The sequence below is a fragment of the Quercus lobata genome, chromosome 2 (genome assembly GCF_001633185.2).
Source record: "Quercus lobata isolate SW786 chromosome 2, ValleyOak3.0 Primary Assembly, whole genome shotgun sequence".
NCBI classification, from domain to species: domain Eukaryota; kingdom Viridiplantae; phylum Streptophyta; class Magnoliopsida; order Fagales; family Fagaceae; genus Quercus; species Quercus lobata.
The window spans coordinates 19,325,561-19,339,495 of NC_044905.1; the positions used below are offsets into that span (position 1 = coordinate 19,325,561).

At 32.5% G+C, this 13,935-nt stretch overlaps 1 protein-coding gene across 1 annotated transcript; it reads left to right on the forward strand.

Annotated features, from left to right (window-relative positions):
* The first annotated feature begins 3,078 nt into the window (after positions 1 to 3,078).
* Positions 3,079 to 6,685, forward strand: LOC115974861 (UDP-glycosyltransferase 74F2-like). Its single transcript, XM_031095402.1, has 2 exons — positions 3,079 to 3,822; positions 5,882 to 6,685. The coding sequence occupies exons 1-2, from the start codon at positions 3,178 to 3,180 to the stop codon at positions 6,602 to 6,604; spliced, it is 1,368 nt and encodes a 455-aa protein (XP_030951262.1). The 5' UTR covers positions 3,079 to 3,177; the 3' UTR covers positions 6,605 to 6,685.
* Positions 6,686 to 13,935: the final 7,250 nt, after the last annotated feature.

Here is a 13,935-nt window from a genome sequence, read left to right on the forward strand (position 1 = left end):
AGGTCAGTAAGATGCAAAATGGCTCTTACCTTGGATAACACCTAAACAAAGGACCAGATGGCAGAGGTCTCATTGAGTATACTGTTGTAAAAGTGTTGCACAAAAAAATGATAGGAGTTGGTAATTTTATTTGATGTTCATAATCAGAGATCACAAAGACACATATGGATAGGACCTTTTAGTTCATCACTATTAGAAGCCATGACATGAAAAATTGTTTGTTGTATACATATGTGTCGGCAAAATTTAATATAGTTTTTTTTAACACATCGTCCACGTGGCTGGCCCGGCCCCACCTTAGTTTGGTGTGTTGGGAAAATTCTATATACATGTGAATAAATTTCGGCAAGCACAACGGAAGCAAAACCACACAAAAACACAAAGATTTACGTGGAAACTCTTTCTCCTTGAAGGGAAAAACAGCGGGAAAAACTCTGAATAATTTCACTCTATCAAATAGAGATTACAACACTTAGAGTTACAACTTGAGCAAAAAAAAACTCTTTTTTTTTTCTTTTCACTCACTACTCTCTCTCACTGTGTATCTCTCACAATTTTCTCTTACTCTCTCTATTTTTCTCTTCTCTTTTACTTGCTCACTCACTCACACAGTTCTTCAACACTGCACTTAGTCCTCACTTTCTCTGGGACTTCACTTCTTGCTCATTGGCCGAATGGCCTCCCCTCTTATTTCTTCATCTTTTCCTTCTTTTCTTCCTGTCACACTCTTGACATCAAATCACAATAAATGCAACTCACTTGCCTTGACTTTGCTTCAGCCCCTTTCTTTTCTTCTTTTTCTCCTTAGCATGTCCAACACACCAAAGTTGTTGCCCAAGAAGAAAATAAGCTGACTTTTGTGGCTTGACCAAAGACCTCTTTAATGAGGTGTTTTATCAAGTGTGGGCTGGACCCACGGTGCTATGATGCACCTAACATGGTGGACACAACGATCACAAGTAGTTGAAGATGAAATAAGTAAAAGTTTTATACAAAACAAAAAGTAGAAAAAAAAAAGGAAAAAAGAAAAGAAAAGAAAAACAAGGTACTCGACTTTGTTAAGCTTGAGTACTATAAAGAATTACTCGATTTCCGTAATATCGAATACCACATTGTTTTTTTAATTCCTCAACTTCCAAGGCAATAGTGTCACGCTGGCGACTCACCTAGGAACTCAAGTTCACTGAACTCGAGTACTATTTAGAACTTGATTTTGTGAAACTAAAGTACTAAAAAAGTGGCGAATTGCGAAATATTTCCAAAACAGTGCTAGTTTGCCACAAATTTTGCCAAAACGTGGTATTTAGCTATTTTCACCTCAAAGTCAGGTTGGCGTTAACTTGACAGGAAAAAAAAGGCATTATCAATTATCACTTTATTCAATGCTCCAGACTGATGAGTTTGCAGACACTGCGTAGCGCTGACTGCAACCATGCACAAAGCCACAAACACATGAGGTGCCAATGCATCCACGCTTTGTTTGCTATATATTCTCTCATTGTTTTTTAAAGAGAAATGCTATGTCCACAACATTTTCACAACAAATCATAAGTAACAGGTTGTTACTAGTTGTTATTGTTGGGACAAAAATACAATTTTAGTGTTAGGTTCAAATTTGAACCAGTAACAACTAACCACCTATGATTTATTGTGAAAATGTTATAAAAACAATCATTGAATATATAAAAAATATAAAAAATATATAAAAAATATATATTATATATATGTTAAAGATTGCAGAATTTAAACAAACAATCATTGAATATATAAAAAATATAATCAAATAACATTATTTAATTTATATGATATATTATATATCTGTATCAAATTAAGAATAATTTTTATATATACAAACAAGATTTTCCGTCGCCTCTAACACTTGTAATTAAATACTAAATAAATGAACAAGTATATAAACAATTTATGTACAAGTAATTAAGAATAATTGTTTACATCAATCCAAGCTTAAACTATTTATGTACAAGTAAGATATCTCAAAAAAAGAATTGGTTCATTTACAGCCCTTTAACCGGGTGCCCAAACAGGTTACTCCTTTTTTTTTATTTTTTTAGTAATGTTACAGACACAAATTATTTTACAACGTTTTTACAAATACTGATGTGGCTTTTAGTAATTTTCAAATAATTATTGCAAACATAAATGTGATGTTAGTGGTGGACCCATATTAGAACTGAAAAGAATTTGTTGCATCAATAGTTTGTAAAAATGTTGTAAAATAGTTTGTGGTTGTAACATTTTCTTTTCTTTTTTTTATACAAAGGAAATTCTGCATATTCTTGCAGATCCATCAATTATTGTTTATCATTTGCATTATAAATATATATTAAGCTGAGAAATAATCAAGCATCCCATTTCTTTTTGGATCGATATAAGCACTTATTCTTAATTACAAGTGTTACTTGATTTTAAGAAAATAAATAGTTTAAGCTTGGTTCTTTTATATAAAAATTTCCAGTTGACCAACATTTTTGGTCACCTCTAACACTTATAATTAAATATGAAATATATTTTTTTTTAAATCAATTTCTGTTGAACCAAACACAATCTTAAATAAAAAGAAAATAACTTGGTAATTTAACCCCAAAAAGAAATGCAGTCAATAAAATGCTTTTTTTTTTCCGTTAACACAATAAGCATTTATTTTTGGAAAGAAGCCATTTATTTCTAAAACGTGTCAAGTATTTATGTCCCACTTGGCGTAAGGTAAAACCAAAATAGTATGGCACAGTAAAACAACAATGATAGTAACACATAAATACGCACTGTATCGCAACTGTCTTATTTGACAAATTAAGTGGTAGGAAAAAAATACTGAGCCCATATTATAGTGATGACAAACAATTATAGTTTGCTGCACAAAATAATTGAGGCAAAGTGTGAACATTATGTGCTGTACTAACATTATAATTGAGGCAAATTATGTGCTGTACTAACATTATTGATAATGAAATATGCCATACCTTTTGAAATTGAAATGATGGCACGTACAACCTACCAGTCTTTTTGATCTTTGGAATTTGGAAATGTCGAGTCGCATACTTCCTCCTACAAATAGGGTTCACCAAATAGCATGACATGTTCTCTTCCTAAGATAGCTCTAAGTTAGAAAGCTACTAAACTCAATAGTTGTTGAGCTAGCTCCCGAGTGAGAGAGAAATGGAAAACAAAGCATATAGAGGCCATGTCTTAGCTTTACCATATCCAGGCCAAGGCCACATAAATCCATTGCTCCAATTCTCTAAACGTTTGGTCTCCAAAGGGCTTAAAGCTACACTAGCCACAACCCTTTACATCCACAATGCCATGCAACCCCAATCATCAAGCTCTCTCCAATTTGACACAATATCAGATGGCTATGATGAAGGTGGGTTCGCCCAAGCAGAGAGTATCCATGCATATCTCAATCGTATGGAAACTATAGGCTCAAAAACACTGGCTGACCTTATTATAAAGAACAAAAACACAGCAAACCCAATTGATTGCATAATCTATGACCCTTTTTTGCCTTGGGCTTTGGAAGTAGCTAAGAAGTTTGGTATATTTGGAGCTGCTTTCTTCACTCAAACTTGTGCTGTGAATTTTATATACTATCATGTGCATCATGGACTATTGAAGCTACCAATTACTTCCACACCCATCTCAATTCCTGGTTTACCTGTGCTTGAGCTTGAAGATATGCCATCTTTCATCAGTGTTCCTGGATCGTACCCAGCTTACTTTGAGATGGTGCTCAATCAATTTTCTAGCTCAGATAAAGCCGATGCAATTCTTGTCAACACTTTCTACGAGCTAGAGCCTGAGGTGGGTAATTATATATGTTTATACAATTTCATTTTTATAATTTTTGTTTTAGAAATTGTTTTATGTGAGTGTCGGACTGCCTTTTTTTATTTTTTATTTTATTTTATTTTATCATTTCACTCTTCTTTTGTGCAAACAATACGGGAAAAGAAAGTGATTATAAAGGTAATACAAATTTTAAAATATAATATTTACAGATTGAGGTATCCCATTAAAAAAATATGATTTTTTTTTTTTTTTTTTTTTTTAAATTTGATAGTACTCACAATCACCAATACGATAATTATTCAAACTTCTAGTTGTTGGAAAAAAGGTGAAGGGTCAGAAAAGAGTCAGAAATCTGAAGAAGGAACTTCGTCAAAATGAAACAAATTATGTCACATCAGTTTATAAGATAATTTTTTAATAATTTTAGTAATTTATTATTAAAAAAATTGACCATATGTTGTACGCCCAAATTAGTTGGGGCACAACCATCCAAATTGAATGCGTTGCATGTTCACACCAACCTATCTCAATCAGACATAATTACCCATTAATAGAACTTGTTTGGATACCATTTTTTAAGCCAACAAATAAATGCATTATTTTCTTTTCAATTTTTTTAAATTATTAAATTATTAATTTAGATTTTTCAAACACTTTTTTTTTTTTTTTTTTTAAACCTTGCTCATAGGGGAAGTTCTAATATCACTTGATTCACTAGTTAAATTGATGGTCGCTTAGAAGCTCTCATTTCAAATTTGTTCGAAATTTAATCTCCATATTGTTTTAGGTGATTCCATTAATGAAACATGTAGCCATTTTTTAAACCAGTAAATAAGTTCATTATTTTGTTTTTGTTTTTTCTTTTAAAACTTTATTATTATCACTATGCATCATTAGGGTAATGGTTACTTCATAAATACAAAATTTTTGTAGGGTAGGGGGCAAAGACTGAAGATTAAATTTCTAGAAGGAAATTTCACACACATATACACTAAAATTAAGCTAGATTAGAAATTCTATATTGTACAAAAAAAAAATTATTATTTATTATTTTTTTGATACCCCTTTTTTACACATTACTCAAATTGGAATTCTCATATATATATATATATATATATATATCACTTAGAAATTTGATTCTCACTTAAGGAGCTCTTATACAACCACACTGTTATAAATTTAATTCCCAAATTGTTTTTTGCGAGTTCATTAACATAGCATGTGTTATAATCTTAGTATTCTATATGAATTAAATGTAAGTTTAACCATATTTTTATAAGATTTTGAGCACCATTCCCTTGCAAGCTAGCTTTAAAGGGTGAATTCTAACCATAGGTTCCTAACAGCATGTTGAGATATCTTTTATCTCAAAAGCATAAACAATGAGTTTGAGCTTATTAATGTTATAGGTTCTTTTTTTTTTAAGAATCATGGATGTCTCAGTTGAAAATATTAAAAAGTGTCAATTAAATTACAAGACTCTTAACTATTATGTTATACTAATCAATGCACTTTTGCTATAATTGTGATGCCCCAATTTGATTGATTGTGTGATGTGTGTGGGTGTGTAATGAGTCCCACATCGGGTATTTACTTGGTAGATCTGGACTTTATTAACAACTACAAGAAGTCTCAATTGTGACTAGTCCTTTTGAGGTATAGCGCAGATGTGGCTAGTGTTTTTCTTTGGGTCGTTACAATAATGATTCCATCTAATACTTGATCAATTTATTATGCATAATTGGATGTGAATGCTCATCCTAACATAATTAACTTGAAACTTCAATAAAGATCATGTTAGAATTAAGGTTGCAATAATACTAGCATCATACACTTTGCTACAACTATCCAACATATTGTGAGTGATGAAGAAAAAATAGTGGACTTTTGTGATAGTAACAAACAACCAATCATAATGTACCACACTAGAACAAATCTAACAGAGTGTGTGACAATGATACTAGCATTATTATTAAGATTGTAATTATCAACAAGTTTTCAATTATATAATTGTTGCTATTGTAACCTTTTTTGCCAATCGAAATTTGATTATTGTCCTTTTTCATATCAGACGGTGGACTCCATGTCAAAAGTATGTCAAATACTGCCAATTGGACCAACAATTCCATCTTTCTATTTAGACAAATGTCTAGAAAATGACAATGATTATGGGCTTAACCTTTTTGTATCGGACTCATTTGTTTGCAATAATTGGCTCAACACTAAGCCAAAAGGATCTGTTATTTATTTGTCCTTTGGTAGCATGGCTAGTTTAAGCAACAAGCAAATGGAGGAGTTGGCATTTGCTTTAAAAGGAAGTAAATTCCATTTCTTGTGGGTTGTTATGGCTTCTGAGGAAGCAAAGCTCCCTGAAAAGTTTGTGGAAGAGATAGGAAATAAAGGGTTGGTAGTGCAATGGTGCTCCCAATTAGAAGTGCTATCAAATAAGGCAATTGGGTGCTTTTTAACACATTGTGGTTGGAATTCAACCTTGGAGGCATTAAGCTTGGGAGTGCCAATGGTGGGGTTGCCACAATGGACCGATCAAACTACAACTGCCAAGTATGTTCAGGATGTGTGGAAGGTAGGAGTGAGGGCTAAAGTTTGTGAAAATGGCATTGTTGAAAGAGAAGAGATTGAGTTTTGCATTAAGGAAGTAATGGAGGGCGAGAAAGGGAAAGATTTCCAAAAGAATGCTAAGAAATGGAGGGAATTGGCTATAAAGGCTATTAGTGAGGGTGGCAATTCAGACAAGAATATTGATGAATTTGTCTCCAAATTCATAAACTCCTAATTTAAAAGACTATTGTTTTTTAGATGTAATAATCTCAACTCGTGATGCAGTTCAAGAATGTAATCACTTTTTTTTCTCTAATTGTCTCGTTGCAGAAAGTGATGCCATTGTTTTTAAGTATTTACCATGGTTAATGAAAAAATTCTAAGTTTGTGATTGGTTGTGAAACATTATCTAAAAGACAAAATTTAGCTACAAAACCTATTGTAGCCTAAAACTACAACTTTACTTAATGTTACTACATATTTTGAAAATTTAACCTTTGAAGTGCATGTTTTACACATGGTTTTGAAATCCGGACCGTTTAATGAACCAAGAAAGGAAGAGATTTAAGGTTTTTGAAGTCGGATAGAGGTTCAACCAAAGTCAAACCATGATGTGTCATTTAATTTTTTTAAAATATATTTGATACTTAAATTGGTTTATATTTATTAATTTTTCATTCCTGACTAGCAAGATGTGTGTGGCCCAATGGTTTGCATGCTAGAGATGTTTTTCACTTGTTGAGAGCAGGTTCAAGTCCTGCCATTAGCATATTTTCATCAATTTTTACCAATATAATGACATGGCTGAACCCTGTCTTACAAAATTGGTCCAAGGACCAGTTCCCAATTAACCTCGCTAGACTAGTCGATCCGGTCCAGGTTTAAAAACAATAGTTCTACATGCTCTTATTACACATGCCAAATTTTGTATCAATCCAATATTATTTATTATATGATCTATAAACTTATATATTATGCATAATTTTAAATTTCAAAAACTTGCAATTTAAACAATTTATTGATGATATAGCTATTAATCTTTAATTTTTTAGAAATTTTGCAAGTATAGAGGATATAAGAAGATGTAATCCAATTGTGGATTTCTCAAAATTCACTTTCAATAAAAAGATATTGAATAAGTTTGTAGCCTTAAATTACGATTAATTTTGTAACTAAACTTTGTCCATTTTGGAAAAAATTTGGCTACAAACTTAGTTATAACTTAAGACTACAATTTCCATTAAAATAACTAACATGACTATATAGTATGAAAATATAACTGTAAGATTGTATATTTTGTATGCTCGTAACACAAAAGTCAAAATTTGTGTCAATCGGATGTTATTTGCTATATCCATAAACTTATTTTTTATGCATAATTTTAGATTACAAAAACTTGCAATTAAACGATTGATTGATAATATAGGTATTGATTTTTAATATTTTAAAAATATTGCAAGTATGGAGAATATAAGAAGTAAATGTAATTTATTGGTGAATTTGTCAAAATTCTTATCCAATAAAAAGATATTGATTGAAGTTGTAGCCTTAGATTACAACTAATTTTGTAACCAAACGTTGTCCTAAATTTTATGTAGAGAAACAAATAATTATTTCATTAAATTAAACAATATGTTTTAAGTAAAAATATTACTAGTTAAGAGGGAAAAAAAAAAAAAAAACTCTTACTTCCAATAGCTTTATCAAATTTACCACACTTTCAAAGTTAGGACACCTCAAGATCAACAAAATACAATGAAATAGAAAAATTAATTTACTAACTCTAAACGTTACTAATTAACTAAATTTATGTGAATTCCATCTAATTTGAATTTGTCCCCTCAAAATAGGTCTAATAAGTTGTTCACTGTAGTTGCAATTTTGTCTAATCTATAAAATTATTAATTTATTATAAGTATAAACTGATTGTAACAACTATTCATTAATTCGATAACTTGGGTCAATCTAGTTTTTTCAATTTATTAAGTAACTTCATTCAAAAATTAAGTTATTAACATTTTGGAGTCAATTCTAACTCTAAAATCCAAAATACATCAAAGTACGAAGTTTTATATGCTCAATTGCCTTAAATCATTACATATTTTAGAAACTTATGGCTTAAAAAAGTTTAAGGTGTAACTCTTACACTATTAATTTTTATGAAGCTAGAGAGTATGGTTTAATATGTGGGTAAGCCTAATCTGTGGGTCTATTAACTAAACGATAGACCATTTATTTTAACTAACCAATCACCTAATCAACTAGCCCAAAGAAAATATAACCCAACATTGAGCCCATAGCCTAGAAAGTTAGTGCTTAAGTCTATTACGGCTTTTTTTAATTGTACCTGTATATATTCCTGAGTTATACACTAGTTAATTATTACGAAGTTAGAGCATATGGTTTAGCATATGGGTGAGACTAATCTGTGAGTCTATTAACTTAACGGTGGACCATTTATTTTAACTAACCTATCAACTCAACAACTAGACCAAAGAAAGTAGTATAACCCAACAATGAGCCCATAGCCTAGAAAGTTAGCGCTTAAATCTATTACGGCTTTTTTTAATTTTATCAGTAAATATTCCCGAGTTATACACTAGTTAATTATTATGAAGCTAGATTGTATTGTTTAATATATGGGTGAGCCTAATCTGTAGGCCTATTAACTAAACGGTGGACCATTTATTTTAACAAACCTATCACCTAAACAACTGGACCAAAGAAAGTAGTATAACCCAACAATGAGCCCATAGTCTAGAAAGTTAGTACTAAGTCCGTTATGGCAATGTTTATGGTCCTAGCTTACAGGCATTCAGAAGCCAAAAATTCATGCAACAAAACAAGCAAAATAAATGAAAGGTGGTAGATAGAAATTGTACTTTTGAGGATATGATTTGGAAATGTAGGAATGGCTCGGGTCCAGCAGTTTTTGAAATTGCTCACTTCATGGCCATCTCTTGGAATTTATGGAACAACCGGAATGGGATTCGACATGGTGATGTGCCAAAATCTGTGACAAATATTGTTCTTGAAGCTTCTCGGCTGATAGCAGAATTTCAGGCTGTTCAAGATTGCCCTAAACTGCCTACAATCCCTCTCCATACTAGGTGGATACCCCCTATGCCTGGTATGTATAAAGCAAATGTTGATGGAGCTGTGTTCAAGGAGCAACTTACTGCTGGCTTGGGTGTGATTATTCGTGATGCTGATGGTCAGGTTGTTGGTGCCTTAAGTCAGCAGATATATGCTCCATTAGGTGCTCTTGAAGCTGAAGCTAAGGCGATGGAAGCTGCTGTGATGTTTGCAAGGGATGTTGGAATTCAAGAGATCATTTTCGAAGGGGACTCTCTACAAGTATACAATTTTCTTAAAGGAGGCTCCTTAGTCCCACCTTCTGTTGCTAACGTGTTGGAAGGCATTCTCTATCATCTTCAAGCTTTTCGTTCTTTTGATTTTTCTCACATAAAAAGGGTAGGCAATAGGCCAGCCCATCTTCTAGCTCATCATGCTAAGTCTGTAGTTGATTTTGAGGCATGGGTTGAAGAAACCCCCAGCTTTTTAGAAGCTGCTTTGGCCTCTGATGTAGCTGCTTGCAGCACTCCCAATCAAAAAAAAAAAGAAAAAAGAAAAAATGGGAGGTGAGAGATATATACGCAGCATTTTCCGCTAAGCATCTGGCAATGGGTCGAGCGGCATCCATGGACGGTATGGCTGGGTCATTTGCGGCGGCGGCTTGGAATTCTGTTCGATCCGCACGGTGGCGTTTGCTGGTTGGTATTTTGTGTTGGGAGATTTGGGGTTTATGGCTTATGAAGGAAAGGTGTTTGAGTTTGGGTTTGGATGGGGATTTTGGGTATGTGGCTTATGCAGGAAAGGTGTTTGAGTTTGGGTTTGAATGGGGATTTTGGGTTTGGTTAGGATTTGGGGTTTTGCTTGTCTTCCCCTTAGGACTGGGATTTTCTACCAAGATATTTGAATCTCTCTCTAGTGTTTTTGATGGCTTTGGAAAATTAGAAAACAAAGAAATGTAGTGAAGATTTTAAGAGATGGATAATATCAGGTAATAAATCTTAGTTGTGAAATCAACCGGAAATGGAAACGTGTTTTTTTGAATTTGAAACACGTCTCCATGTTTCAAATTCAAAACCTGCTCCACTAGCTGTTTTGTTTGCTTTCATCCCACTGAACCCGCTGGAAAAGTGCAGGGCAAACAGGGACAAAATGGTACAGATGAGGGCAGACAGGGGAACAAGGTTTTGAATTCAATCTCCCGAATTTTGAAAAATTAATAGTTAGATTGCAATTTTTTTTTTTAAATATTTTCGTAGGCATATCAAATTTCGGTAAAATCAAATATTATTTATTCTTAATAAATATATATATTTTTAACAAAATTTAGCTACAAAATGGATTATAATTTAAGATTATAAATTTATTTAATAAAATAAATATTATAATATATTTTGAAAATCTAACTATTGAATTGCATGTTTTTCACTCTCTTAATACTCATCTTAAATTTTTCATTGAATATTATTTACTATATAATCTATAAGTTTATATTTTATACATAATTTTAAATTACAAAAACTTATCCATAGTTATTGATTTTTAATTTTCTTAAAATTTTGCAGGTATGGAGGATATAAGAAGAAAATATAATCTAATGGTAGATTTGTCAAAATTCACTTTCAATAAAAAAAATATATATTAAGTAAGTTTGTAGTTTAAGACTAAAAATAATTTTATGATTAAAATTTGTCATTTTTTTCATAATTTTTTACTTAAAAAAATTAAAATTTGAAGAAAACCTTTTCGGTCGCAAACCAACTTGCCTCCAATTGCATACCCCAGTCCATGTCTAGGTTGGGTTTGGATTGGAATGAAAAGGAAAAAATGCATGTTTGTGTTTTTTTTGTGGGTCCAATGCACTATTCACGGGACCCATAAATATGGATTTCAGTAAATTTTTCTTTAAAACTAAGTCTCGCAGCACTATTTACACATTTAAAAATTATTTTACTATAATATATTCAATAATAAACGGTATCCAAATAGACCCCTAGTGTTAGAGGTGTCTGTTCACTACTTACACATAATGCACGCCTCACCCACTCTGATTTGTTTTGTCCTTTTTTTTTCTTTTCTTTTTTCTTTTTTTTAAATCACAAAAACTAGGTTTACAAATATACTTGAAATAAAATGCAATTGTTTTAAGTTAAATTAATAGGAGTTCGAGAGAATTGGATATTTTTGGATAGGTGAAAAATGACAAACATGCGTGGATTAAAAATTGTTGCTTCAAATGTATTTAAATTAAAAATGTTACATTTGATATCTAAGGATTGGGCAAAACTAAAAGTAGTAAGATTTCATCCAAAAGATAAACCCTACATGCGTAGGATATGTGAGAAATTTTATGAGAGTAATGCATCATCAGTTTCTCTTTGTATTGAGTAATAAAGCATAAATAAAATCAATTAGGGCATGTTTTTTTTTCATTTTCAGTTTTTTGTGGGTCCCACTATTAAAAAACTAACTTGGTTTTAGTATTTTTATTCAGTTTCCAGTTTCAATTTCCATTTTGTTTTCTATCAAATTTCGGTAAAATCAAATATTATTTATTCTTAATAAATATATATATATATATATATTTTTAACAAAGTTTAGCTACAAAATGGATTATAATTTAAGATTATAAATTCATTTAATAAAATGTTTAAGGCTAAATACTTTCCTAATGGCAATGTGTTTGAAGCAAGCTCATCTTCGGGATCTTTTGCATGGAAAAGTATCCTTCGTTCAAAAAACTTAATCGAACGAAATGCCCGCTGGAGGATAGGGAATGGTAAGAGTATCCGGATCTTTTATGATGCATGGTTACCAAATTCAAATGGAGGCAGAATCCTTTTCCACAGAGATGTTCTTGCCTCGGATGCCACTGTGGATTTGCTCTTTGATCCTCACTCGGGGCAGTGGAATTTAAACTTGATTGATCAATGTTTCTTCCCACCTGATGCAAAGATTATTAAATCCCTGCCCCTCTGTTTGATCCCCCAAAATGATTCCTTGGTCTGGCCGGCTGAAAGGAATGGCAAATTCTCAGTCAAAACAGGTTATAAATGTTTAAGTGACGATTATCATGAAGCTGATCCTGAGGCAGCGGAGTTGCACAGGGGATTGTGGAAGGGTGTTTGGAGTTTAAATGTCCCGGGAAAGATAAAACACTTCCTGTGGAAGTGTTGTTCAAATGCACTACCCACAAAGGTGAATCTTTTGAAACGAACCATCATAGCTGATTGTGTTTGTCATCTCTGTTCTGAGCAAGCGGAGGATGTTTTGCATGCCTTGTGGGGTTGTGTCAAGGTTCGCCAGGTGTGGCTTGGATCTTTTGGATGGCTGGTTCAAAATTCTACTGGTATGGACTCCTTCTCTGATCTGGTTCGCCTAGTGCTGACAAGACCGAAGTCTCTTCCTCTGTTTGCTGTAACGGCTTGGGCTGTGTGGTATCACCGAAATAAATCTCGGCTCCAAGCAGCTGCCGTTCCTCTAAACCAGATTGCTGTGTTTGCAGAATCTTATCTTCGGAACTATGCAGCTGGCCATGGTGTGCGAAGTCATCCTGCCCGTAGCATTGCGGGTGTTGTTAATTGGAAACCTCCGTGTGAGCCTACTGTGAAGGTTAACTTTGATGGTGCTCTGTTTGGGGAGTCAGATTGTGCGGGGCTCGGTGTGGTGGTCCGAAATTCAGAGGGTGCGGTGTTGGCTGCCCTTTCTGAAAAAATTATGAAGCCTCAATCTGCGGAGATGGTAGAGATTCTGGCTGTTCGGCGTGCGGTGCTGCTCTCCTCTGAGTTGGGCTTCCATAACTTAATCATTGAGGGTGATTCTTCTTCAGTCATCAAGCTTCTTCAGGATAGGTGCTCATCTCATTTCCAGGGTGGCCATATTTTAAAAGACATTATGTCTTATTTAGACTCTTTTGTGAGTTGTTCTTTCTCTTATGTTGGTAGGCAAGGTAATGCGGTGGCGCATGCCTTAGCCCAGAGAGCTAGATTATATTTTCCATCTCCGGCTTGGATGGAGTATGTTCCTCCAGCCATTTCTTCTTTTGTACTTTCTGACCTTAGGGTCTAGTTTATTGATGATTTAATCCTCTTTCTCAAAAAAAAAAAAAAAAATTCATTTAATAAAATAAATATTATAATATATTTTGAGAATCTAACAATTGAATTGCATGTTTTTTACTTTCTTAATACTCATCTTAAATTTTTCATTGAATATTATTTACTATATAATCTATAAGTTTATATTTTATACATAATTTTAAATTACAAAAACTTATCCATAGTTATTGATTTTTAATTTTCTTAAAATTTTGCAAGTATGAAGGATATAAGAAGAAAATGTAATCTAATGGTGGATTTGTCAAAATTCACTTTCAATAAAAAAAAAATATTAAGTAAGTTTGTAGTTTAAGACTAAAACTAATTTTATGGTTAAAATTTGTCATTTTTTTCATAATTTTTTACTTAAAAAAATTAAAATTTGAAGAAAACCTTT

What these genes read in the sequence shown, in the direction of transcription:
- LOC115974861 (XM_031095402.1), top strand. Translation starts at nt 3,178, where the DNA reads ATGGAAAACAAAGCATATAGAGGCCATGTCTTAGCTTTACCATATCCA. An exon ending in TCTACGAGCTAGAGCCTGAG is followed by an intron (nt 3,823 to 5,881) that starts GTGGGTAATTAT and finishes TTTTCATATCAG; the next exon opens with ACGGTGGACTCCATGTCAAA.